Below are 27,880 nucleotides of genomic sequence, written 5' to 3'. Positions count from 1 at the left end.
TCTCTTATTGTAATGACTTCTGTCAAAGAGATGGCCTCCCACTTTGGATTGTTTAGGGCTTTCCACAAGATGATACCACTTCTCCACTTGAATTTGACTGTGTAGCTCAAAATACTTCTTTAAGCGTGAGGTGAACACTGCTCCGCACATATCTGCTTTAACAGCGTCTCCTCTGTGGTCCAAGGGAGTTAACTTGGCCTTGGATTCCACAAGTCTGACAATTGGGCCATGGTCTGAATCCCATCTCACGTACATCACTGCCCCGTAGGTGTGCTCACTTCTGTCAGAAAAGGTGATTCCCAAGGGTTCAGTTGCGGAGCAAGAGGGAGTCAGTGCCCTGACGAACTTGACTTTTCCAAGTTGTTCGTACTCTTCAAAGAGCTTAATTGCATCCTCCCTGAGTCCATCTGAGAGTGCCATGTCCCATGTGTCTCTGACCGAACAGCTTCCCTCTTTTGCTTCTTGGAAAGCTCTGCGTACTAGAATCTCTCCCTTTTGCTTAACAGGAGCCACTATGCCGATGGGGTCATATAGCCCTGCTACCTGGCTGAGAAGCTCTCTTCTTGTTTGGGGATTTGGCGTCTGAGTTTTGATTTGCTCTTGTAGAAGGCTTTGACCAAGCCGCATCCTTTTCTTTCTCTTGGAGAAATTGATTCCCACCATAACGTGGAGCATGTCCTCTTCAACAATGTAGCCCAGACCAAGTGCCTTGTTATCATCATCATGCATTTGGTTTGGTAGGATCATGCTTTTTGTTTTGCTTTTCTTTAAAGCATCACTGTCCTCCTTCCTCCCACTTTGGCCAGACAGAACCCAAGGCTTGAGCTCAAACCCACCAGCTTTTAGGATTTGTTCCACATTTGCTGTGATGATTCTCAACTGGTCGAGGCTGTTGTGAGATGTGAGGATGTCGTCAACATAGCTGTCTTTCTGGAGTACTTGCTGCTCATCCTTGAGGTGGGTAAAAGAAGGAAGATTAGCAGTCTCACGCATTGCCAACTGTGCAATGCACCCCGCAGGTTTGTCTCCGATGTTCACTCTTGTGATAGCATACTCTCCCAGCTCCTCGTCCTCGGAATCTCGCCAGAGGAATCTGTGTAGGTGTACTTCACGGTCCTCCAACCAGACTGAGTTATACATCTTCTTTATGTCTCCCAGAGCAGCATAGATTCCGCCTCTGAATCTGAGGAGGACGGCGCGAATTTGGTTGAGGACGTCTGGACCTTTCATCAGCAAATCATTTAAGCTGACACCATTGCACTTTTGGCTGCTGTTCCACACTAGTCTCACTGGGGTTGTGACAGAGTGGGGGTTTGGAGCAATAAGGTGACTCACATACCACACTGGTCCCTTCCAATTTGCAATCATGTCTTCGGACAATTTGATTGCAGCCTTTCAGTCCACCATGTCGTGCACCTGAGCTGTGTAGGCACTTTTCCATTCAGGTTCTCTGGATAGCTGCCTCTCCGTCCTGAGAAATGTGGCTTCCACTGTACTTTTATTATTTGGTAGAGAAGCTGGGTCTTCCAACCAAGGATAGCTAGCATGCCAATGTGGGTCTTTACTGTGACGGTCTCCTGTTACGTAGGTGAGGCCTTCCCTTACCACTTCGAGCTCTCTCTCTTCAGCAAGAGTCATTTCTTTTCCGCCTGGCTGGCAGTTTCCACAGCGGCAACCCCCGCACTTTGGCTCGCATGCTGCTCCAATGCTATCCCACTTCCACCAATCCAAGAAGTCCCGATTGGCGGTTGATGTGCGTGACTTCTGAACTTTGACGGCGACCTGTCCGTTTGGTGAAAGTTCCTCAGGGACTGGGGCAGTGAGCTCCTCATACTTTAAAGCAGCTGCTCTCATTGATCTTGCGAAGTGTGTTTTGGACATGTGGGCTGACATGGTAAGCTTCTCAACAGCTCAGGATGACAACCTCCAACAGTCTTTCCCAGTGGTCCATCCCACAGAATGAGATCTCCAACAGTTCTAATCCTCTGAGGCGCTAGCTGACCTTCTCTATGGCTTATGAGCAAATGTATCTCTTTTGGTCTCACAAGTTCCTCAAGTGGGACGTCTGGAAAGAACTTTTGCAGCTGCTGTGGTGTCACATGTTTGTGAACATCTGCGATGCTGTCCAATCCATAACAAACTAACTGGTGCGACTTGAGTGTGCCCTTGGGAGTCTTCACTCGGATCTTTAGAAGGTAGCGCATTGTCTCTACGTGGACCTTCATCCCCCCAACTCCATGGACGATAAGCGTGATGTCTTCACTCCTAAGGTTCAGTCTACTCGCAGCCTTGTGAGTTATGTAGTTGGTATCTGAAGCCAAGTCAATTAATGTCCCAACCTTTTGTCCAGCATTTGCTATGACCTCCAAAAGCATCATAATCACTGGATGCTCTTGCAGTCCACCTTCCTTTAGGAGGCTTGGCTGATGCTTTGCAGTGTTGAAGGCTCTTGATGCAGTGTTGGAGAACACATCTCGGCATTGTTTTGCCAATTCTGGTGGAAGTTTGCTGAAAAACTCCTCTTGGTCCACTGTATATTTCTTCTTGCTTTTATCTTCCTCTGGACCAAATTTACTCCTTCTCTGATCCACACTGCTTTTCCTCATCTCATAATTGGGGCACAGATAAAAATGATGCTCAGGAATCTGTTCATCCTTGCAGATTTGATTTTTACACAGATATGCAGGTTTGCAGTATGAACCATCATCATGAACTTCAAGACACTTTTTGCATGCTCCCAACTTCTTTACTGCAGCTCTTTTCTCTGTCAGCTTTAGCCCTCGAAACTGCTTGCAGAAGTACAGCTTCCTTTTATGCTTTACGTCACCACAGACTACACAACTTGTGTGGTCATTTTCTGACTTGGTAGACTTGGTTCTGGCATGTCTTGGTTCAGTCCGAGTTTCCTTTCTACTCGGCTCCTCGTCCCTCAGTTGCTCGAGCTGTTCGTATATGCTCTCCTGCTCTTTGAGAAATGACAAGAGACTGTCAAACCGTTTCTCTGGTGCCACACCATTCCTCTTGTCAGCTACATAAACCAGCCATTCCTTCTTAAGGGTTTCTGGAAGCTTGGTTTCAATTGATTTTGTCATCAGTGGATTTTTAATAGCGCCTGTGTCTCCGAGATCGCTCAAGTCATTAAGCGCCTTTTCCACAGCTTGAATTAATTCCACTATTTTACGTGGCTGATGTCCTCTGACAGGTGGGATTCTCTGAAGCTCCTCCACTATCTCAATAGCAATAGCTGTTTGATTTCCAAACCGGTTCTCTAGGACACGAAAGATATCATCTGCAGTGTTATAACTTGTGAGGCGGAGGTCTCTTGTAATTTTGTCCTCCAGACTGTCCAGCAATTGAACCTTATTCACCTCATTTGATCCAGTGGGTTCACCTTGCTTTTGCAGTGCTTCCCAATCCTTCCTCCATCTATAAAAGTCACGCTTGTTTCCAGTAAACTTAGGAAGGGCCGTGGGCCTCAGTCTGATGGCTGGTGAAGGATAATTGAAAGCATTCGCCGCTTGTGCTAATCCTTCAGCGTCCTTCTTTATTCTTGCCTGTATGAAGTCAGCCTTCCTGGAAACCAGCTTGGGGACGAGAAGCTCGAGTGTTCTTAGGTGTTTCTGGAAGCTCTCTTGCTCATCCAGAGGGACCCAACGTTTCCACCGACTATACGTCTCCTTTGCAGTCTTTACCAGTGTCTGCAGGTGGTTAAGCATGAATTCATATGCTTCTTGGTTGCTATTTGATGGTGCGGTGGCAGCAGCAAGTTCACATGCACCATCTGCTGTCTGTAGTGAGGTGGATAATTCAACATTTCCAAACTTTGCCCATAGAGTGTCCTGGATGAGCCCTTTGACCTCTTTTAGTTTCGACTCACACTCCTTTGCAGTCTTTGCCAGGTCGGCTTTTTGCTGTTCAGTTAACACAGTTTCTTCTTCTGCGTCCAGCTCCGCCTCCAGCTCTGCAATGAGTCCAGCCTCCACATCGTCATTGGCTTCCATGACTTTTTCGGCCTCCTGCATGAGTTTGTTGAACTTGTTCCTGAGCTCCTCTTCAGACATTTCTTCATGGTTCCTAATGATGCTGTTAACAAGACGAGAGAATGCCCGTTTTGCTGTTGTCCTCTTCAGCTTGAGCTGCTCAGCTGACTTTCCAGCAACTTCATCAGCCATGTTTTATCTTGACTTAACTGTCTTTTTTCCAGGTTTCCAGACCTCCTGACCCCGCCCGGTTTTTCACTGTTAAGTCTTCTACTGTTTCCAGATCTCCTGGTCACAGCGGTTTTTCACTGTCAAGTTTTCTAATATTTTTGCAGTTTCCCCGCTTGAAAGGGATTTGATTTATCTACCCCGAAATGATGAACTGGATTCACTCAGACCAAACACTTCTTTTCCACCTTTTATTTTCTCCTTCTTTTATTTTGGCAGATTAGTTTTTATCAGTTTAGGTCTTTATCAGTTTTGGTCTTTAACAGGTGAAAAACCGGCTGCCAATCGGGTCTGTAGAAAAATCAGTCCTGCTTGCCTTTTCTGGCTCTCGCGGCAGTCTTTTCGGACAGTCTTTTTGATTTACTGCTGGATTCACTGCTCGCAAGTTTCTTGTCTCTCCTTCACTGGCTTCTGGTGCTCTGTGCCCTTTTGACCCCCAGGCAGAACTCGGCAGGCTGGGGTTCCGCCCACTCTAATCACTGTCTCGTGATTTCAATTGTAGCATTTCTCTGCTCGCAAGTTTCTTGCATTTCAGTTTGACTTGACAATCAGAGTGTGGTGGAGAGGACATTCGTAGTCTATGATTGGGGTAACAGCATGCTAATTGGTAGGGGTTAGAAGTTGGGACCATTATTGGAGCCCCCAAGAGATTGCTGGATCAGGGGGTGAAAGTCAAAGGCTGGGATTTTTCTTGGAGTTTCCTGAGTACAGAGTCATATAGTTATGCAGCGCTGAAACAGGCTTTTCAGCCCAACTTGCCCACTCTGACCAACAAGCTCCATCTACATTAGTCCCACTGGCCCATATCCCTCTAAATCTATTCTATCCAAGAACCTATCTAAATGCTCCTTAAATGTTGCCTCAACTACCTCCTCTGGCAGCTCATTCCATACAGCTACAACCCTTGTTAAAAAAAGTTACCCCTCAGGTTCCTATTTCATCTTTCTCCCCCCCCCCTCACTTTAAACCTACTGGTTCTCGATTCTCCTACCCTGGGCAAAAAACTGTGCGTTTCTCAGGTCTATTCTTCTCATGATTTTGGATATCTCTAGAATATCACCCCCTCATCCTCCTGCGCCCCAAGGAATAGAGTTCTAGCCTGCTTAAACTCTCCCTATAGCTCAGGCACTAGAGTCCTGGTAACATCCTCTTAAATCTTCTAAAATATTGAGAGAGGCATCAGAGAGAGAGTGGAGGATTCCTGTAACAATAGCACTTGGAAAGACCTTGGAGGGATGAAAGCTAACCAGGGCATACATGAGAAAGGTCCCGATCCAGCTTTGCTTTGAGTAGACCTTGTTCTCCAAGGAGTGGCCAATGGTGCTCCACAAGGGCCGTGGCATGGGCAATGATATAATCACATCAGGTGCATAAGGGTGACCCGTACCAGGAAGAGCCTGGCCAACTTCATAAGTGATGCAGGAAAGTCCTAGAAATGGTCCTCATCAGAATTCTCTTCGGATATAAAATGCTATCTAATTACATAGTGCTAAAACATAGCAATGTGCCATTGAACCCCTCAGCAATTCTACTTTGTGTATATAATTATGCATTTTAAAATTGAATGCAAGGGGTCTAACCCTTCAATGCAATGCTAATACCCTTCACACTTCTGAGACTTAGTCCCCCCCCCCCCCCCCCCCCCCCCCCCCCCCCCAACTGTTCTCGCAGCCAAACCCAACACCTATAGTCCCAGTTTGGACAGCTTGCAACCCAGAGGTATGAATATACAATACAATACAATACAATTCAATTTATTGTCATTTGGACCCCTTGAGGTCCAAACGAAATGTCGTTTCTGCAGCCATACATTACAAACAAATAGACCCAAGACACAACATAATTTACATAAACATCCATCACATTGCTGTGATGGAAGGCCAAAAAAACTTATCTCTCCACTGCACTCTCCCCCCCGATGTCAGAGTCAAAGTCAAAGTCAAAGCCCCCGGCGGGCGATGGCGAATTGTCCCGCGGCCATTAAAGCCACGCCGGGTGATGCAAGGTCGCACACCGGGTTCTTGATGTTAGAGCCCCCGGCGCGCGCTCGCAGTCCCGCAGCCATTCCAAGCCGCATGGGGCGATGGTGTCAGGCCCCGCTCCAGGAGCTCTTCAACCCCGCAACTCGGGCGGGAGAAGTCGCCGCTGCGGAAGCCCTGAAAAGCGGTCTCCCTCCAGGGACCCGCGGGCTCCCGGTGCCGCCCGCCAAACCCGCAGTTGCAGCCTCCGAAACTCCGGTGGTCGGGTCGCAGCAGCGTCCACCCCCCACACCACCCCCACCCCCCCACACACATACCCCAACAAAAATAACAAAAACTACATAAAAACATAAGATATAAAATAATAAAAACGCAGACGGACTGCAGAGGCCGCTGCTGACGAAAGTCGCGCCGCCCACCGATTGATTTATCTAACTACAAGTAACCCTCTCTCTCCTTCCCTCCCCCACCTAAGTTATCGTTCTAGTTTCACTGTCGTCCTGTTGAGTTTCACTGGCCGTATAACTCGTTATCACCTAGCCCACAGCCAACAATGGACCATTGTGGGCTCCACCTTTCCCTGATCATTGTTACTTTTTGCAAGTATTTCATCCATTTGTTCTATATCTTTCTAAATCACTATCTACATATCTCTCATTTCCCTTTACCCTGACTCTCAGTCTGAAGAAGGGTCTCGACCCGAAACGCCACCTCTTCGTTTTCTTCAGAGATGATGCCTGACCCACTGAGTTAGTCCAGCTTTTTGTGTCTACCTTCAGTTTAAACCAGCATCTGCCGTTCCTTCCAACACCTAGAGTCTCAGTCAGGTACCGGTTGGATCGACGTGCTCTCGGATTACCACATAAAGATAAAGGAACACTATGTCTACATGAGGGCTCTCACAGTCATATCCCCTTCTGCAGTCCGCCTGCTACCAATGACCAAAGCAAGGTCTGTTTGTAGACAAGATCACTGGATCTTTCAACTACTGTGGTTTCAACCCCTTCCAAAATGCCACAAGAAATATCTGCAAAGTTAACCAAGTCTGAGATTTACAATTGCATTAAGCAGTAGGCTGGATTGGAAGCAAGCATTGAGTCCTCATTAATGACCCAATTGGTATTTGAAGCAGCTATAAGGGATACAGTGAAATAGCCCAATACAATTTTATTGTTAGACTTTTGCCTTTTGCACTTAATGTTTGCTTTTAATAAACCCAAAACCAAGGAAAGTATTGAAAACTTTGCAAGAGAAAGACAGATTCAACTACATTCAGATCTTATCGCAAACCACCAGAATCTTAATATCTTGGGCTAGGTTCCCTGTTGCAGCCAAGGTACTTCAAGAAGGGACAGATGAAAAGTTTAGTTTAGTTTAGTTTAGAGATACAGCATGGTAACAGGCCCTTTGGCCCACTGAGCCCACACCAACCAGCGATCCCCGCACATTAACACTACCCTACACACACCAGGGACAATTCACATTTATACCAAGCCAATTAACCTACAAAACTGTACATCTTTGGAGTGTGGGTGGAAACCATAGATCTCGGGGAAAACCCACACGGTCACAGGGAGAAAGTACAAACTCCATACAGACAGCACCCATAGTCGGGATTGAACCCGGGTCTCTGGCACAGTAAGGCAGCAACTCTATCGCTGTGCCACCGTGCCACAAAAGATGTGAATGTATACAAGGATGTTTGCAGCCTTTCATTTTTCCAAGCTTTCCACTATTATTAAATTATATCCCGAAGTGCTGTGATGATAATAAAGTAGGAAGTGCAGAAAGCAATTTGCCCCCCAGTGAATAGCTAGATTTAATGACCAGATAATTTGTTTTAATTATGTCAACTGGCAGATAATTATTGGCTCGAACATGAGGGACAATAGCCCTGCTGTGCTTCAATATAGTGCCATGAGAAGTTGTGCATTGACTTGGGGGGGGCTATCCATCCTTGGTTTAACATTTCATCTGAATGTAGGCACCCTTAGAAGTAGTGTGCAGTCTCTCAACAATTCACCACAGCGTCTGCGCAGGTTTTTGTGCTTAAAGGGCCTGTCCCACTTGGGCGTCATTTGCGCGTCATTTACGCGACATCATTTACGCGTCACAACGCATGCCGTTCATTATGCGCGCATGGCGTGTGGTGAGGCGTGGAGGCGTAGGCAGTGATGCGCGGTTGCGCGTGGCACCCCAGGATTTTGGGATTCATAAAATCTTCATTCGCCACCTGCGTGACGCGCAAATGACGCCCCAGTGGGACAGGCCCTTAAGTCTCTGTGGCAATCCTTGCACCCCAGAATGTTCTCGCTTACAGACAATAGTGCAACAGCAGCAAACCGCAGCCAAGAAAAGGTACCCATTTACTACTGGGGGGGCAGCACAGTGGCACTACCTGTAGCAGCCACTGACTTGCAGTGAGGGGACCTGGTTTTGATCCTGACCTCAGGTGCTGACTGTGTGGTGATGGCATGCTCTTTCTGTGACTGCGTGGGTTTTTTCCAGGTGCTCTGGTTTCCCCTCACATCGCGAAGACACAAAGGTCGGTAGGTTCATTGGCTGCTTTAAAATTGTCCTTTTTATGTAGGTGAGTGGTAGAATCCAGGGAGAATTCTTGACAATATGAAGAGAATAAAGATGGATTAGATGAGTGTGGGATAAGTGTGAATGTATGGTCAGCGTGGACTCAGTGAACCAAAGGGTTGTTTAGTTTCCTTGCTGTATCTCTCTATGAATAAATGATCAAGTAACCCCTGGCCTGTAAAGAGTGGATGTGAAAGTGGGATAACATAGAATCCATGTGAACAGTTGGGTGGCATGGTGGTGCAGCGATAGAGTTGCTGCCTTACAGCGCCAGAGACCCGGGTTCGACCCTGTCTACGGAGCTTGTACGTTCTCCCCGTGACCTGCCTGGGTTTCTCCGGGATCTCCCGTTTCCTCCAAAGACGTGTTAATTGGCTTGCTAAAATTATAAATTGTCCCTAGTGTGTGTATAGGATAGTGTGTGGGGTTTGCTGGTCAGCGTGGACTCGGTGGGCCGAAGAAGTTGTTTCCACGCTGCATCTCTAAACTAAACTGAACTATAATTAATGGTGAAGGATGGTTGGAGTGAACTTGATGGGCTGAAGGGTCTTTTTCCATGCTGTATCTTTCAATCAATCTTTTAATCAAATCCCCCTCGCATCCTCTGACAACCGGTCTCAGAGCGGCACGATCTGATTCATGGGAGTAAATGATTTATCCATCTCCTGTGTATTTGGTTCATTTGGCGGTGTAGATCAAAAGACAAGAAAAATTAGTACATGCTTGGTAATATTGGAGAGATGAGAGTGCCTGATTCCAATGGGACATCGTAAGGCACATTCTATCAAAGATCACACAAACACTTCACTGAGACTGCACTTGCCTCTGTAGTGCACTGTCAAATAGCAGTCAATCTGAAGCCTTTTCCCATTTCAGATAATGATGTCATTGGTGTCAAAGTACGAACAATGTATTGTTTCATGGTGCAAGCAATAAAAACAGAAGTATTAGCATTTGAACTAAGATTTGAAGGAATCTGTGTTGCTATAGCTACTGAGTGATTGTTCCATACAGTGCTGCAGAATTAATCACTATTCAATGATGAACATGCATAAAAAGTAATAGAGATCTCAGTGAAACCTCCAGTAGCATTTAAGAAAACTATTAAAATGCAGGAGGCTGAGGGGTAATCCATAGTTGTAGAAAATCATGGGCGGAATAGATAGGGTGAATGCAAAGAGTTATAATCTCCAGGATAGGGAAATCAAGAACCAGTGGGCTTAAAGAGAGAGTTAGATTTAGCTCTTAGAGCTAAGGGAATCAAGGGATATAGGGAAAAAGCCAGAATTGGGTACTGATTTTGGATGATCAGCCATGGTCATATTGAATGAGGAAAGATTTAATATGAACCTGAGGAGCAACTTTTTCACCCAGAGGGTGGTGAGTATATGGAACGAGCTTGTTGTTGCAGATATGATATCAACAATTAAAATACATTTGGATGGGTACATGGAGAGGAGAGATATAAGCAAACACAAGCAATGGGTCTCGCTGAGATGGGGTATTTTGGTCAGCATCGAAGAGTCCGGCTGAAATGCCTGTTTCGGTGCTGTGTGATTCTGTGATTCAGTGCAACGATCCTTTTGTTATCAGTGCACCACTGCGTGCCATCTTTTGAATTAAATAAGTGGTATGTTACATCAGGGATACAAAACAAAATAAGATGCAGGACACACAAATAGCACTTTAAACGGTGTTTAAAATTATACAGCTGGATATTCCATGTTGTTGCTCTCAGATTTGCAACCTTTTATTCACGTTGAAATTGGTCATTACAGGAAAATAAAGCAATTTCGGCCTTTGATCACATTGAATCGAAGGGCCGAATGGCCTACTCCTGGCTCGAAGGGCCGAATGGCCTACTCCTACACCTATTGTCTATTGCCCCTTGAGAATGTGATGTTGATGTGCATTCTTAAACTGTTACAGTCTTTCTGAAGAAGGCACTTCTACAGTGTTTTTGGTGTGAGCTCAGGATTATAGAATGGAGAACACAGAACAACATAGCACAGAATCTACCAGACGTGACCCCTATCCCTCCAATCCCTATCCCTCCAATATCCATGTGCCCATCTCAGTGCCTCTTAAATGCCACTGTTGAATCTGCCTCCACCGCCATCAATGGCAGCGGGTTCCAGGCACCCACCACTCTCTGTGTAAAAAAAACTTGTCCCGCACATCTCCTTTAAACATTACCACTCTTAGAGCGGTGATGTGGCATCATGCAGTCAGATCGCATCTTCCTGGGTAGTGGTCATCTTCTTTGGTGTTCATTCATCCAGGCAAGTGGGTCCATCAAGCACCAAACTTGTGCCTTGGGGAAGATGCAAAGTCTTTGGGGAGTCAGGAAATGTTGGAGAAGCAAAAATAGAGTCACGAGAAAATGCAGATGCTGGAATCCTAACTAAAACACAGCATCGAGGAAGGGAATGCACAGACGCCATTTCGGGTCGGAACCCATCTTCAGACTCCGACTGTTCTTTTATCCACAGTGTTAGGGGTGTCCCCAGGATGTTATGGTGAGTGACTCATTGTTTCTGCCACTGGTGGCGGTTACTGACAGGAGGAGGTCAGAGTCTCGTTTGGAGGATTTGGACATTACTCACATTTCTGCGGCATAAATATTTATTGTCACAAATCGGGGACGGAGTACATTTCGTGCTTTCTCCAGGCAGACACAGCAGCTTGGTTAACTCAGGGAATTGTCTCGATTATCTGGAGCAATGGCACTCCAGCTTTCAGCAAGAGATGGGCAACTGTTATCTTCATAAAGTTTGATGACCCACAGAACACTGTGAGACTACTGCATATGTGTGTATGATTAGATCTATGCAGAAATTAAAGTGTATAATGATTTCTCTTAGGTTGAAATTCATGGTCATACAGCATGGAATTAGGCCCTTTGTCCTTACTTGTCCATGCCCATCCAGATGCCTGATCTAAGATAGCCTCATTTACCTATGTTTTGCTCATATCCTACTAAACCTTTCTTATCCTTGTCCTGTCCAAAGGTCTTTTACTTTTACTTTACTTTAGACATACAGTGTGGAAACAGGCCCTTCAGCCCGCTGAGTCCGCTCTGACCAACGATCACCTCGTGAACTAACACTGTCCGACACACAAGGGACAATTTACAATTTTTCTGAAACCAATTAACCTACAAACCTGTACGTCTTTGGAGTGTGGGCGGAAACCGGAGTACCCGGAGAAAACCCACGCGGCAGTGGGTTTATGTTGTAAATCTTCTAAGCAGCCTTTCCAGCTTAATGGCACCTTTGCTATAGCTGGGTGACAACAACTGAACACAATTCTGTAAGTGCGACCTCGCCAACATCTTGTACAACTGTAAAATAATGTCCCGTCTTCTAAACTTAGTTCCCTGGCTGATAAAGATCAGCATGCCTAAAGCCTTCTTCATTACCCTATCACTCTTTAACACCAGGTTTTGGGAACTATGTACTTGCTGTTCTGGATTCCTCTGCTCTACAACACTTCCCAAGGCCTACTCTTCACTGTGAGGTCGGAAGTAGATCTACACAGGACCATGTGTTTTGATCCTGACTTCCCAAAATACAACATCTCACACACATAAACTCGATTGACTTGAGGATTAGTAGAGGGAGCTGCTTAAAGGTTGGCATGGACATGGTGGGCCAGTCGACCTGCTTCTGTACTGAATGGCTTTATGATTCGTTGATTCAATGAGACACAGCTCTGTAAACAGCGTACAGTTTAATTCGGCCATGTGTCAAGACTTTAATAGCTTCAACTAGATTAACTCCATGAATCACAAAGCAAAATGATTTTCCATCTCACACAAAAGTAATCTGAAGTGATATGTGGCACAAAGACATTGTTGTACACAGGCCTTCAAATGCAACATCTAAAGTCTTTCAATTTTAAAAAGACATGACAACAATGCTGGGATTTGAATCAATTGGATCTGATGCATGGAAATGAGCTTCCACCACAACACTACAAACAGAAGACTTCTGCCACTTTAGGAAAGGAGAGCAGAGAAACTGTGGCGGACTGGGTCTAAAAATATTGGTTGCCAGGAGACAAAGGGGGCCCACCCACAACTACAATGCTATCATTTAACAGGGGCCCACTTGCCATCACTTGCTATCACTTCATCAGGGGCCCACTTGCCATCGGGCAAGCTGACACCCTGGCCAGTCCGCCACTGCAGAGAAAGATCACGAGAGAATTTACAAGGATGTTGCCAGGAATAGTGGGTCTGAGCTATAGGGAGAGGATGTGTAGGCTAGGAATATTCCTTGGAGAACAGGAAGATGAGGGGTGATCTTAGAGAGGTATATAAAATCATGAGAGGAGTAGATCAGGTAGATGCACAGAGCCTCTTGCCCAGGATAGATGGATCAAGGACCAGAGGACATAGGTTTAAGGTGAAGGGGAAAAGATTTAATATGATTCTGAGGAGTAACGTTTTTACACAAGGGTCAGTGGGTGTATGGAACAAGCTGCCAGAAGAGGTAGTTGAGGCTGGAACAATCGCAACATTTAAGAAACAGTTAGACAGGTACATGGATGGGACAGGTTTGGAGCGATATGGACCAAACGTAGGAAGGTGAGACTAGTGTGGCTGGGACATGTTGGCCTGTGTGGGCAAGTTGGGGCGAAGGGCCTGTTTAAACGCTGTATCTATGAGTCTATGAGAACATTGAGGATATTGGCACAGATGGAGCAGTATGGTGGTGCAGCAGTAGAGTTGCCAGAGACCAGGGCTCGATACTGACTACAGGTGCTGTCTGTACGTAGTTTATACGTTCTCGCTGTGACCTGTGTGGATTTTCTGCAGGTGCTCCAGTTTACTCCCACACTCCAAAAATGTACAGGATCACGTGCAGATGAGATTAGCTGTCTCAATGACATCTATTATAAACCCACTGACTCCCATAGCTATCTAGACTACACTTTTTCTCCCACCCTGCTTCCTGTAAAGACTCTATACCCTACTCCCAATTCTTCCGTCTGCGCCGCAACAAAAGGTATTGTATTGTATTGTATTGTATTGTATTGTATTGTATTGTATTGTATTGTATTGTATTGTATTGTATTGTATTGTATTGTATTGTATTGTATCTGCGCCCAAGATGAGGTGTTCCATACTAGGTCATCGGAGGTGTTCTCATTCTTTAGGGAACGGGGGTTCCCTCTTCCATTATAGATGAAGCTCTCACTAGGGTCTCCTCGATCGGCTCTGCTCTAGCTCCCCCTCCCCCTATTCGTAACACGGACAGAGTCGCCTTTGTCCTCACCTTCCACCCCATCATCCGTCGCATACAGCACATAATCCTCCAACATTTTCACCACCTCCAATGGGATCCAACTACTAGCCACATCTTCCCATCTCCACCCCTTTCCGCTTTCCATATCTTTCCACCCATACCAACCCCTCCCCCGAGGAGGAGGAGGAGCCATCTTGGGGAACGGCTGCTAACCAGCAGCCGTCCGTTTAATTCACTTTTTTTTTGCAGTTTTAGTGAGTCCTGTGCCTTGTTTGTGGGAGAGATAGTCTTTTTAATGTGGGGGGTAGGGGGTAACTATATTTCTAGGTCCCTACCTGGTCGGTGAGGCAGCTTTTTCTCCGGGCTGCCCGTCGACCTGTCCTCGTGGCCTACCAGCGGGCGTGGAGCGCCGTTTCCTGGCGGGGACCGCCCAGCACCTCGGCTTCGGTGGCGGCACAGCGCTGGAGCGCTAACGCGGAGCGGAGCGGGCGATACCTTGCCTGGGTCGCCGCGCTGGATCGACGCGCTGGAGCTCTGGTGAGATGTGACTGCCGAGATCAACACCTCCGGGCTGCGGGTCTGCGGAGCGGAGCGGGCGGCGCCGACTCTAACATCGGGAGCCAGGGAGCTCCAAACCGGCGCGGCCTTGTCGGCTTCGGAAGCCGCGGTCTCCAGTTAGGAAGCGGCCGTTCCAGGTGGCCCAGCCGCTGAAAGGACTCTCCCGACGCCGGGGCAACAGCACCCGGCCAGAACGGCCAGGAACATCGGGCCTCCGTAGAGGCAATAGCGGAGGCCTCAATAGGCCTGACTTTGGGAGAACTGGGAATGGGGATTGGACATTGTGCCTTCCCCCACAGTGGTAACCATTGTGGGGGGATGATTTTTTTGTGTGTAAGTGAATATGTTAGTCTGTGTCCAAGATGGCTGTCGGAAGGGAGAGTGTACGTTGGCGCGGTTTAGCTACCGCTGCTCTCTCTTCACATTGTGTTTTTGATTTTTTGTCTTTGGAGCGATTTCTGTCTTTAATTTGTGTATTGGTGATGTCCTTATTATTTATTTTACTCCGACTATATGTTTTATCTCTCTTGTTAATTTCTGTAAGGTGTCCTTGAGACTTTGAAAGGCGCCCGCAAATAAAATGTATTATTATTATTATTACTTTCTGCTGCAACCATAGAAGATGCTACACATATCCCTATACTTCCTCCCTTGAGTCCATCCAAGGACTCTGACAGTCTTTTCAGGTGAGGCAGAGGTTCACTTGCACCTCCTCCAACCTCATCTACTGTATCAGCTGTTCAAGCTGTGGACTCCTGTATATCGACGAATCCAAGTGCAGGCACAGCGATCATTTCGCTGAACAGCTCCCTCAGTCCGCCTAAACCTACCTGATCTCCCGGTTGCTCAACACATTAACTCCCCCTCCCATTCCCACACTGACCTTTGTGTCCTGGGCCTCCTCCATTGTCAGAGTGAGGCCCAGCGCAAATTGGAGGAACAGCAGCTCATATTTCGCTTGGGTAGCTTACACCCCAGCGATATGAACATTGACTTCTCTAACTTCAAGTAACCCTTGCTTTCCCTCTCTCTCCATCCCCTCCCCCTTCCCAGTTCTCCGACTGGTTTTTTTGTCTCCGACTACATTTTATCTCTGTACCGCCCACTCCCCTGACATCAGTCTGAAGAAGGGTCTCGACCCGAAACGTCACACATTCCTTTTCACCAGAGAAGCTGCCTGTCTCTCTGAGCTACTCCTGCATTTTGTATCTGAGATTGGTTTAACATTATGTTTAGCACAGACACTACACTGTCAGGCAAAGTGCCTGTTCCTGTCTATGTTCTAAGTTTTTAATATAGAACTGCGTAAAAGCCCTGATATTCTTTCACAATTAAGTAATTTTCCAACTTTTTCAGTGCCCTGACATACGAGATATATTGAAATGACAATTGTTGATAAGTATATTAGTTGGGCTATGCCTGATAATAGTTCAGAAATTAAATATGTATATACATTAATGCAAAGTTAGAAAATAATTTACCATTTCCAAGCAAATGTAAATAGTTTAGCCAACAGGCATGATGTATTTATTAACAATATGTTATTCCTATGTTCTGTGTTCTGTAACAGTAGTGTTTTAGATAGACCAGCCCATAAACAAACCTATACCCTTCATTTGCATAGGTAAGGAACCAAACCTTTTCTTTCAGGACTGTCACAGAGATCACGGGGTGGGAGATTACAGCATGGTACGGCAGCTGCACCATGGCAGACAGGGAGAGGCTTCAGAGGGTAACTAGGACAGCACAGAAGATCATTGGTTGCCCTCTCCCCTCCCTGATGGATATTTATACATCCCGTTGCCTTAGCAGGGCAAAGAATATCATCAAGGACAGCTCCCATCCTGCGTTTGGACTGTTCGACCTGCTGCCCTCTGGAAGGCGCTATAGGTGCATCAAAACTAGGACAAATAGACTCAGGAACAGTTGTTTTCCGAAAGTCATAACTACTCTTAACTCACACATGCACTGACTTCACAGCCCAACACCCGGACTTCCATCTACTCCATCCACGTACTGAAATTTGGAACTGTAATATGTATTGTAATTGTAATTTTTAATATTTTTAAAATAATTTTTAATATTTTAATATAACTTTAAAAATACTACCTATTCATCCTTCACCATTTTGCCTTTATAGATATGTATATAGCGCCGCAGAATTGTGCACCTATCCCCCCCCCCTTGTTTTGTTTTCTGTTTCTTGTTTTTTGTACTAAATTATATGTATGCACTGAGTACGAGATGCTTTTAATCTCATTGTACATGTATAGTGACAATAAATGGCATATCTATCTATATCTATCTATATCTATTGCAACCTTCACGTGGTCTGCCCTGTTTCCACGAATGCAATCAACCGCGCAATCAAATAAGATCAAATAGAACAAGTTGTCCTACAACTTTAGGCCGTGCATGCCATATGCAAGAAGAAGAAGACAGAGATCATAAGATCAGACATTGGAGCAGAATTAGGCCATTCAGCCCTTGGAGCCTGCTCCACCATTCAATCATGGCTGATCTATTTTTCCCTCCAAACCCCATTCACCTTGTCTTCTCTTCATAACCTGTGACATCTTTACTAATCAAGAACCTACCAATCTCCACTTTAAATATTACCCAATAACTCGGCCTCCACTGCCCTCTGTGGCAATGAATTCCACAGATTCACCACCCTCTGCTAAATAAATTCCTCTTCATCTCCATTGTGAAGGTATGTCCTTTTATTTTGAGGCTGTGGAGCTCTAGACAACAGCATAAGCAAAGTCCAGTCCTACATCTTTCAGGCCTCATGTGCTCCTTGCAATTGCCTCTCACGGCAGCAACTACACATCAGTAATCCAGTCACACTCAAGTTTAAATTCCAAACTGAGACCACATCAGATGAATGTAAAAGTATCCATCCCAATACTGAAGAACAACAGTGGCCCAGTCAATCTTTTTCCTTGTAGCTATCTTAATGGATCATTTATTTAATTTATTTATTTCAGAAGTTTAAGCGTGCACTCCGGCAGCTGTGCCTGACTACATTAGAACAATGACTGAACTTCATTGTCTGTGAAATGCTTAAAGGAGGTCCTTGGGCCTTCAAAAGCACAACATAAATGTCTCCAGGGAGCAGTTTGCCTTTGGATACTGGTGTGCAAGTGATCTGGTGGCTGGATGCAGGTGCAAGTTCATGAGATTTGGATAATTGAATGTCAGGAGCTGAGAAACATCCACAGCCAGTACACTTTCATGTGCTTAGAATCAGCAATCTAAGGCAAATTCCTCTCTGCTTCTTTGGATAGTATATACCCTTTATCATGTATCTGCACACTCCGGATGGCTTGACAGTAATCATGTACATTTTTGCTGACTAATTAGCACACAACATAAAAGCTTTTCACTGTACCTCAGTACACATGACAATATTAAACTAAGTGAAACAAAACTAGTATCAAGCATCTTGAGTGCAGGAAAATGCAGAGTACCTATTACATTTCACTCCTGCCTTGTACCTGATAAATAATTGCAAAGCCTTAGGTGTTGGGATGTGATTTTGTTTCTGGTATCATTCTGTGGCAAATTAGCAAACAGCAGATTTTGAAACTTCCAATTATTTTACGGCAAAGTGCTGTCTAAATTAATTATAGGAGAAGTAATTCCAGTAAATCTTTTCAAATACAAAGAAAATCACCAGGTTTCAAACTTCTCATTATCGCTAACACAAAGCATCCTGACTTTGAAATACACTGGCAATTCTTCACTGAGTCTACATTCGGAAGCTCCCCAACAGCCTTCACTAAAACGACTTTGATTGTTTAATTGAAATTGATTGAAAGATATAGCTTAGAAACAGACCCTTTGGCCCAACGAGTCCACACCGACCGTCGATCATACGTTCACTCTATTTCTATGTTATCCCGCTTTCGCATTCACTCGCTACACATGAGGAGAATTTACAGGACCTACAAACCCGTGCGTCTTTGGGATGTAGGAGAAACCGGAGCACCCGGACGAAACCCAGTTGGTCACAGGGAGAACGTGCAACCCCCACACACACCAATTGAGGTCTGGATCAAATCTGTGTCTCTGGCACTGTGAAGCAGCAGTTCTACCATTCGTTCAAAAAGGTAGTTCAACACAACTAATCAAAGATGGACACTTAATACTAGCCTTCCTGGTAACTTCCATATCCTGAAAATAAGCCAATAAACTATCCCTAAATTTAGTGTGTATTGGAATATTTTTGAACTTGTAAGAAAGATTATAGTGCCACCAGAGAATAGATAGTGAGTTGAAGGTTCCTGTCTAGGAACCGAGGATCACAGTGTTAAAATAAAGGGTTGAGTAATTGTTGAGGAGAATATTCTTCGCTCAGAGGTTGGTGAATTCACTGCGTAAGGTATTCTAGAAAGAGTTTAATAGCTTTGTAGATATTAAGGGATCAATTCAGTCTGAAGAAGGGTCTTGACCCGAAACGTCACCCATTCCTTCTCTCCAGAGATGCTGCCTGTCCCACTGAGTTACTCCAGCATTTTGTGTTTATCTTTGATTTAAACCAGCATCTGCAGTTCCTTCCTACACATTAAGGGAATTAAAGATCATGGGGTTATAGTCCTAGAGTCATACAGCTTGGAAACAAGCCCATCGGCCCATTTTGCCCACACCGGCCAACATATCGCAGCTACACTAGTCCAACCTGCCTACGTTTGGTCCATATCCCTCCAAACCTGCCCTATCCATGTACCTGTCTAACAGTTTCTTAAACGTTGGGATACTCCCAGCTTCAACTACCTCCTCTGGCAGCTTGTTCCATACACCCACCACTCTGTGTGAAAAAGTTACCCCTCTGATTCCTACGAAATCTTTCCCCCTTCACTTAACCCTATGTCTTCTGGTCCTCAATTCACCTACTCTGGGCAAGAGAGTCTGTGCATCTACCCAATCTATTCCTCTCATGATTTTATACACCTCTATAAGATCAGCCCACATTCTCCTGCACTCCAAGAGTCCCAGCCTACTCAACCTCTCCCTATAGCTCACACCCTCTCGTCCTGGCAACACCCCCATGAAACAGGGTAGAACAGGAAAATGACACTGAGGTAAAAAGATTATCTTATAGAATCTCAGTGTCACAGAGGACTGGATGCTCTTCTCCACTTCAGTTTATTCCTATGAAAGACAGGTTGTGACTATCTGAAGTTAAAGGAAAGTGGTTACGATTTGTAGTCAATTCATTCATTTGAAAAGGAGAAAGGATGTTAGTTTGAAATCAAAGCTTCCCTGACATTGCATGGTAGTCTTGGAGACAGATTGTAAGAAATAGATCCTTGCCCGCATTGTGTTCCCTTCAGCAGAGTGCATTGCATGTACAATGGGACGTGCATACGGAGAAGGGGAAATGGTTCAATTCATGAGGCAATTAGAAATAAATAGGAAATGCCACTTTTGATTAGTGGACAGAAATGTCAATTCAAGCTTTGAAAAGGTTAAAGAGTTTAAATTATCTTGCCAATAAAAAGCATGGAATCTCATGGCTCAAAATGCAGGATCAATTCTAAGATAACTGATCATGAATTATGGTAATAAACTATTTTTTTTACTTTTCCTGACATTTCCTTTCAAAAACAGTTTTGATAAAAAAATAACCAGTTTCCATGACCTCTACTAGATTTGTATCTATGTCTTATTCCAACAATTTATTTTATGTTAATAAATGGATGCAGAAGCTTTAAATGCAAGTCTTTCTGACCTATAAATGAAATGGTTCCATTTAACATAATTTTGATTTTTTTTTTTTAATTAAATTAAAAATCTATTAGATGCATATTACAAAATAAGTCTGAGACAAAATATATGATTATCACAAACTATTTCAAACGTTTCCATAGAGATAGGCACGAATTAATTTCAAAACAATTAGTAATTGTTTTTTGTGTTGAATTTCAAAACAATTAGTAATTGTTTATTGCGCCTGCATTGGTTTCTATTGGTTTTTATTCATGCAAACATAAAAAGAAATCGAGACATGAAACTATCTTTTATGCCCACTGCACATTGGATTAGCTACACATCTTTAGAACAAACTGGCTTTGCAAATAGATTTCAAAATCATATACATTTTATTATAAAACGATTTTCAGCAAAATTGAGACTAGAAATCCTAGGTTGTAACAAACTGTACACTAAATCCTCAGTTCTATTTAAGTCATATAATTATCGTTTTCCATAATGTGTTAGACTGACAGTGCAATGTAAACATTAATTAAACATTTGTCCTTTATTTACCATTTATCATGATCTGTATTTAAGTTTAAGGATAGTTCACAGAGTGAGAGGGAGTCACAAACAAGCAACTACAAGATAAAGGACCGCTCTTTTAAAGATGAGGTCCGTGGAGGTTTATTCTCTCCACAGGTTGTGAATCCCTGGAATTCTCTGCCCTCGAAGATGGTGGAAGCCGGATCATTAGATGTATTTCAAGCGGAGAAAGATAAATATTGGAAAGATCAAGTAATTGAGGTTTTGGGGGAACTGACGCGCAATGGGCCGGCATTAATCAGCCATGAATGTCAGGGCAAGCTTGAGGGGTCTATTCGGCTGGCATCAATCAGCCATGATCGTAATGAATGTCTGGACAGGCCTGAAGGGTCTGGTCCACTCTTCCTTACATATCTTCTTGTGATAGCTTTATTTTCTCTCCCCCAAGTTGCCTTTGGCACTTTCTTACTTTACCATTTTCACATTTGCTAATATTTGAAAATGTAATTAAATTGCCTGACACAGTAATGAACTACAAGCATCCTTCTGAATTCACTATTGATTTTGGTGATTGGAAGGTGCTCAGTTTTCTGTTAGTGCAGTAGTTATCTTCACACCTTCGAGCTGTACAAAACAGGACTTCCACATGACTGAGTCAGCCGGGTAAATGGAAATCAAATAATAACACGGATGCTAAAGCTCTGATACAAAAAAACAGAAAATGCTGGAAAAACTCAGTGGGTCAAAAAGGGACAGTCAATGTCTTGGATGTGTGAGCCTTCACAAGTTCATAAATTCATAAATTATAGCAACAGAATTAGGCCATTTGGCCCATCAAGTCTACTCCGCCATTCAATCTATCTTTCCCCCTCAACCCAATTCTCATGCCTTCTCCCCATTGCCCCTGATACCTTCATCAGAAGTGATAATTCTGACAAATGTTCAGACCCTTTCTGCAGATCATGCCTGACTTGCTGAGTTTTTCCTACATTTTCTCTTTTTATATCACCCGATGTTACGCTGAATGTGGTGGCCCATAAACTGCCCAGTAATTTCACCAGATCCACTGGATGCCTGGCAGTGCTCACTGGGAAAAAGGGAGTGACACAGATTAACTTGTTTTCAACTTCAGCTAAAATGTAGAACTTCCATCTGTACCTTACAAGGGGTAAATTATTGAGCTCAGCTTTGGGGAGAGAGGGGGGGTGGGGGTGGTGGTGGACTGGTTGAAAGGCAGAAATCTCCACAGGTCGGATGTCCCTGCTACTACATTGATACTAGTTTATTGTTGTCATGTGTACTGAGATGCAGTGAAAAGCTTTTGTTTGTGTGCTTTCCATTAAAAATCGTACTATACATGAGTACAATGTAATCACACGCAAGTACAACAAATAGCGCAAAAAGAAAAATATCAGAATGCAGAAAATAATGTTACAGTGTTATAGTTTTACAGTTACGGAGGAAAGGTCCTAGGTCTGCAATGAGGTAGTTTGGAAGTTTGGGATTAGGTCCAAGTTTATGGGTGGTTCTTTCAGTAATCTGAACACGGTGGGGAAGAAGCTGTTCAAGCTTATGTCTCTTGATGGGAGACAGGAGGTTAAGAGTCAAGAGTCAAGAGTGTGTTATTCTCATATGTCCCAGATAGAACAATGGAATTCTAAAGGGCCCGTCCCACTGTATAAGGCAATTCAAGAGTTCTCCCGAGTTCCTTCCTGATTCGAGCTCGTGTAATGGACGTAGCGGGTACGTAGGGCTCGTACGAGTAAATAAAAACAATTTTTTTCGACACGAGTATATTTTTACTCGTGGACATTTTTCAGTGTTGATAAAATGTCACGAGTTTACCGGATTTCCCGAGTACCTACCGTCACTCGTACGAGCCGCTACGTGACATCCACGAGCTCCTACGTACCCGCTACGTACATTACACGAGCTCGAATCAGGGGAGAACTCGGGAGAACTCTTGAATTGCCTCGTACAGTGGAACAGGCCCTTTACTTGCAGCAGCACGACAGAATATGAAAACATAGAACACTGTAAACAATATAATAAATGAGAAAGAGAAAAAAAAGTTCAGTGTATGTATAGATACCCATACTCACAAATACACATATATGTAGATTATATATATACACATGCACACATACGTATACACACCAAAAACAACAATAATAGTGCAATAATAACAATAATAGTCTATGTAGTTCAGAGCTTATTTGAGTCATAGAGTGATACATTGTGCAAACAGGCCCTTCGGCCCAACTTGCCCACACCGGCCAACAATACCCCAGCTACACTAGTCCCACCTGCCTGCGCTTGGTACATATCCCTCCAAACCTGTCCTATCCATGTACCGGTCTAACTGTTTCTTAAACAATGGAATAGTCCCAGCCTCAACTACCTCATCTGGCAGCTTGTTCCATACACCCACACCCCTTTGTGTGAAAAAGTTACCCCTTGGATTCCTATTAAATCTATTCCCCCTCATCCTTGATCCTACAGTATGTCCTCTGGTCCTCGATTCACCTACTCTGGGCAAGAGACTACCCGATCTATTCCTCTCATGAATTTGTACACCTCTACAAGATCACCCCTCATCCTCCTGCACTCCATGTTGTAGTGGTAAGGGAATGACTGGAATGAAAAAGGTCCTTGGTAATGTTGGCTGCTTTCCCGAGGCAGCGTGGAGCTGATGATGTGGAGTCTAGTCTCTATTCTACCTGTCGGGTATCAGATCAGCCTCAAGTCAATAGCTGTGCTCTAGTCTCCAGAGTTGAATAGCCAATGGTTTAAATCTAATTCAGGCCTTCTATTTCAATTGATATTTCACAGCAGCTCTGAAGACATTGCACTGTTGGGAGTATGATCATTTATACATGAAGCATTAATCAATATTCTGCCCACCCTTTTCAGCGGGATACATAAAGCTCTCCTGGTGAAGGTCCTCAAATTAATCCATCGACATGACCTTATTTTGTGATTGACCTCATTACTGCTGGTAGGGCCTTATAACATCCATTCCCTGACATGTTACACTATAACAGTGATTGCATTTCAAGAACATTACATTGACTGTCAAAGGCATTAGTGTCCAGTAGCTACATCATATATGCAAACGTACACGGGTTTGACATCATGTTTATCTAGTGACTCATAAACCCCAATTCTCCAAAGGTCCCCCCATCATTTTTTAATGGATGGGAGAAATAACCCACACACTTTATCACCACCTTCCTCCCGTTGCCCTTCATCAGATACTCGTGTTCCCACTAGCCATGTAACTGCCAAAAGTTGTGACCCAATTAGCGCCTGCGTTTGACTGGGCCCTGGCAGTACCTGGCAGTGTGGGCGTCTCCCACTCAGTTGCTCGGGATTCCATTCGACAAATTCTGGGGCAATGTCTTCATAAATAATGATTCAAGTTCTGCATCGACAATGTGCAGTGCACAGCAGTGTAATATTATGAAGGTGGTACAGTTTCATTATTGTGCTCACAGAGTAGTGTTTGGGCAGGAAAGAGAAATCACAAATTAGTTTTGGTAGATTAATTGAAAGATCCAGCATGGAAACTCAGGACTTTCATATGAAGAAAGACTGGATAGACTCGGCTTGTACTCGCTAGAATTTAGAAGATTGAGGGGGGATCTTATAGAAACTTACAAAATTCTTAGGGGGTTGGACAGGCTAGATGCAGGAAGATTGTTCCCCGATGTTGGGGAAGTCCAGGACAAGGGGTCACAGTTTAAGAATAAAGGGGAAATCCTATAGGACCGAGATGAGAAAAACATTTTTCACACAGAGAGTGGTGAGTCTCTGGAACTCTCTGCCACAGAAGGTAGTTGAGGCCAGTTCATTGGCTATATTTAAAAGGGAGTTAGATGTGGCCCTTGTGGCTAAAGGGATCAGGGGGTATGGAGAGAAGGCAGGTACAGGATACTGAGTTGGATGATCAGCCATGATCATATTGAATGGCGGTGCAGGCTCGAAGGGCCGAATGGCCTACTCCTGCACCTATTTTCTACGTTTCTATGTTTCTATGAAACTGGCCCTTCGGCCCACTGAGTCCAAACCCCCACTGAGTCCAAACCCCCACTGAGTCCAAACCCCCACTGAGTCCAAACCCCCACTGAGTCCATACCCCCACTGAGTCCAAACCCCCACTGAGTCCAAACCCCCACTGAGTCCAAACCCCCACTGAGTCCAAACCCCCACTGAGTCCAAACCCCCACTGAGTCCAAACCCCCACTGAGTCCAAACCCCCACTGAGTCCAAACCCCCACTGAGTCCAAACCCCCACTGAGTCCAAACCCCCACTGAGTCCAAACCCCCACTGAGTCCAAACCCCCACTGAGTCCAAACCCCCACTGAGTCCAAACCCCCACTGAGTCCAAACCCCCACTGAGTCCAAACCCCCACTGAGTCCAAACCCCCACTGAGTTCAAACCCCCACTGAGTCCAAACCCCCACTGAGTCCAAACCCCCACTGAGTCCAAACCCCCACTGAGTCCAAACCCCCACTGAGTCCAAACCCCCACTGAGTCCATACCTGTTCACACTGGCACTATGTTGTCCCACTATTGCATCCACTCCCTACACACTGGTGGCAATTTACAGGGGCCAATTAACCTCCAAATCTGAGACGTGGGAAGAAACCGCAGCACCCGAAGGAAACCCAAGCGGTCAGAGAGAGAATGTTCAAACTCGATACAGACAGTACCTGAGGTCAGGATCGAACCTAGGTCCCTGGTGCTGTGGGGCACCAGTCGCTGTGTATTAATGATAACACACTTATTCTGGCACTCTGCCCCATCATTTTGCTATCTATGCAGAGATCCGAAACCACTGCAAATGCTTGTAGTATTTGAACATATCCTGAAGCAGTCTATTCATGAAAGAATCACTTGAAGTAGCCGTACTCTGTTAACTCTTCTGTTGCTGAATTGCCCTGGGAACAATACTGCTCTTCCTTGAGCCTCATTTTATTTTCCACTCAGCAAATTAAATTTGCAACCATCTGCATTGCCGAGGACAATAACATCTTGCAATTAAAAAAAAGGTTTGTTTTAATGAACTACTTCAGTCCAACACTATCTGCAGAGTCAAATCTAGTTAGAGAGCCTGGTTTGGCTTAAACACATTTACCGGGAAAATTAGTTAATGTTTGACAGAGCTTACCTTTATCACTTTGCATCTCATCTGAGCAGAGACCATATGGCTGTTTCTAAGGTTCCCTACTCGAAACATCAGGCACATTTTGCCGTCGCGCTGGGAGATGACTACGCTGCGGCTGAACATCAAAGTCTCTGCCCTTTTCTTTGGCTGGGACATTTTCATGAACATGCACCCGATCAGAAAGGCATCCACAATGGAGCCAAGCAAGGACTGGAACAAGAAGAGGAGGATGCCCTCGGGGCATTTCTCGGTGATGTATCTGAAGCCGTAACCAATGGTGGCTTCTGTTTCTATGAAGAAAAGAAAAGCGGATGGAAAGTTGTAGACATTGGCCACACACGGAGTGTAGTTCTCACCGTGGGTCTGATCTATGTCTCCACGGATGTAGGCTATGATCCACCACATTGAAGCCATCACTAGCCAGGCTATCGTGTAAGTCATAATGAAAATTAAGAGGTTCCATCGCCACTTCAGATCCACTAAAGTTGTGAACAAATCAGAAATGTACCTACTTGTCTCTCCGACTAAGTTCCCATGCTGCACGTTACAACGACCGTTCTTGTCAACAAACCTTTGTCTTTTCTTTTTTATGGGAGCGTTGTAGGTGGAACCCCTGGAAGTATTGACAACTTGGTAGTCTTCACCGAATTTCCGACGGAGCGCAGACATCCTTTCAGCTGTGCCCTGAGACCATTAATCCTCGTCCAGTGTTGCTTTATCCTTGATGCAGCCTCAGTCTTTGTGCAATGACACCGGTCTCCTTTCAAATCTGGAAGTTGGAAAGGCACTAAATGACATTGTTTAGTTGCTAGGTAGCTTAGGATTCTCTCTTTGAGGGATGTTTTCCCCGTTGCTAGGGAGTTTAACGTTTCGAGACAGCGAAGGGAAGTAGGGACTCTCCTCGATTCAGCTGCTCTGTGATGATCAGAAAAGGTTAGAAGCTCGGGAGCATGTGCAGCTTTGTAACAGGAATGCTGTTGTGGTCTTGGAGACTCCCTGAGAACTGTTACCCAGCATCACGGTGCTTGTAGAGATGGGAGCTGTACACGGCAGTGGGCTGGCCAATTGCAGCACACTGCTGCCTTACAATCTTCCCCTCGGGGAAGTGATAAACAGAATGAGCAAACAACAGTGAGAAAGAGAGGCAGACAAATAAAAAAAGATAAAGTGATGTACAAATGAGACTGGCAGGACTGTGAAACAAAAAGAAACACCAAGGCACAGACAGAAGTAATTTCAGTGAGGATCACACATCATTTTAACAATACAAAGTTTAAGCATTCAAGACCATTGTTTAATAGGATTTTACATTTGCCATGAAAGAATTTCACTGAGACTTGTCAGATATGACAATAAAATATTCCATTCCTTTTCCATTTTTCTTTAAAGTACGTTCTATTGTACCAGAAAAAAAAATCATTGTGACAGTAAAAATAAAAAGTTATTCCAACTTGAATAACGACAATGTTTAAATGTGGGGGAGTATCTTTATAATGTTAAAATGCTAATAAATAATAAAATAAAATATATCAAGGAAAATCAGTTTGTATATTATAAAAGCCGTATCCTTTGCAAAGCTGCAATTTGTCAAGGATTGCAATGAATATGTGAATGAGATATGATGCTGCCCCCTACTGATAAAAGTCACTGTAAAATCAAACAAAACCAGAGCCTTGAAATCTTCTGCCAGAACCGAGCGGGCTGCTTTGATAATTTTCTCTCATGGTTTCAGAAGATCTTTGAAAATTGAATAATGCCTTGAGCAAAAAAGCAGTGAGGAAATTCACACATAGACCATAAGGATGGTGTGATGCAGCTGCTGTAACATGCAGGGTAACTGGCAAATTCTAATCTAAGTTTAATTGCAGACCATGTCGAT

The 27,880-nt window shown here is 44.5% G+C and overlaps 1 protein-coding gene across 1 annotated transcript in view; it reads right to left on the bottom strand.

Moving 5' to 3' along the window:
- LOC116982016 (G protein-activated inward rectifier potassium channel 1-like) overlaps nucleotides 1–26,991 on the bottom strand; it is a 58,931-nt gene extending 31,940 nt beyond the window's left edge. The window contains exon 1 of the mRNA XM_033035283.1: nucleotides 26,005–26,991. Within this exon, the coding sequence (XP_032891174.1) occupies nucleotides 26,005–26,670 (666 nt within the window). The 5' untranslated portion in view covers nucleotides 26,671–26,991. The remainder of the gene's footprint in view (nucleotides 1–26,004) is intronic.
- Nucleotides 26,992–27,880: the final 889 nt, after the last annotated feature.

This window comes from Amblyraja radiata, chromosome 16 (assembly GCF_010909765.2).
Source record: "Amblyraja radiata isolate CabotCenter1 chromosome 16, sAmbRad1.1.pri, whole genome shotgun sequence".
NCBI classification, from domain to species: Eukaryota; Metazoa; Chordata; class Chondrichthyes; order Rajiformes; family Rajidae; genus Amblyraja; species Amblyraja radiata.
This window is presented reverse-complemented; position numbering and strand designations above follow the sequence as displayed.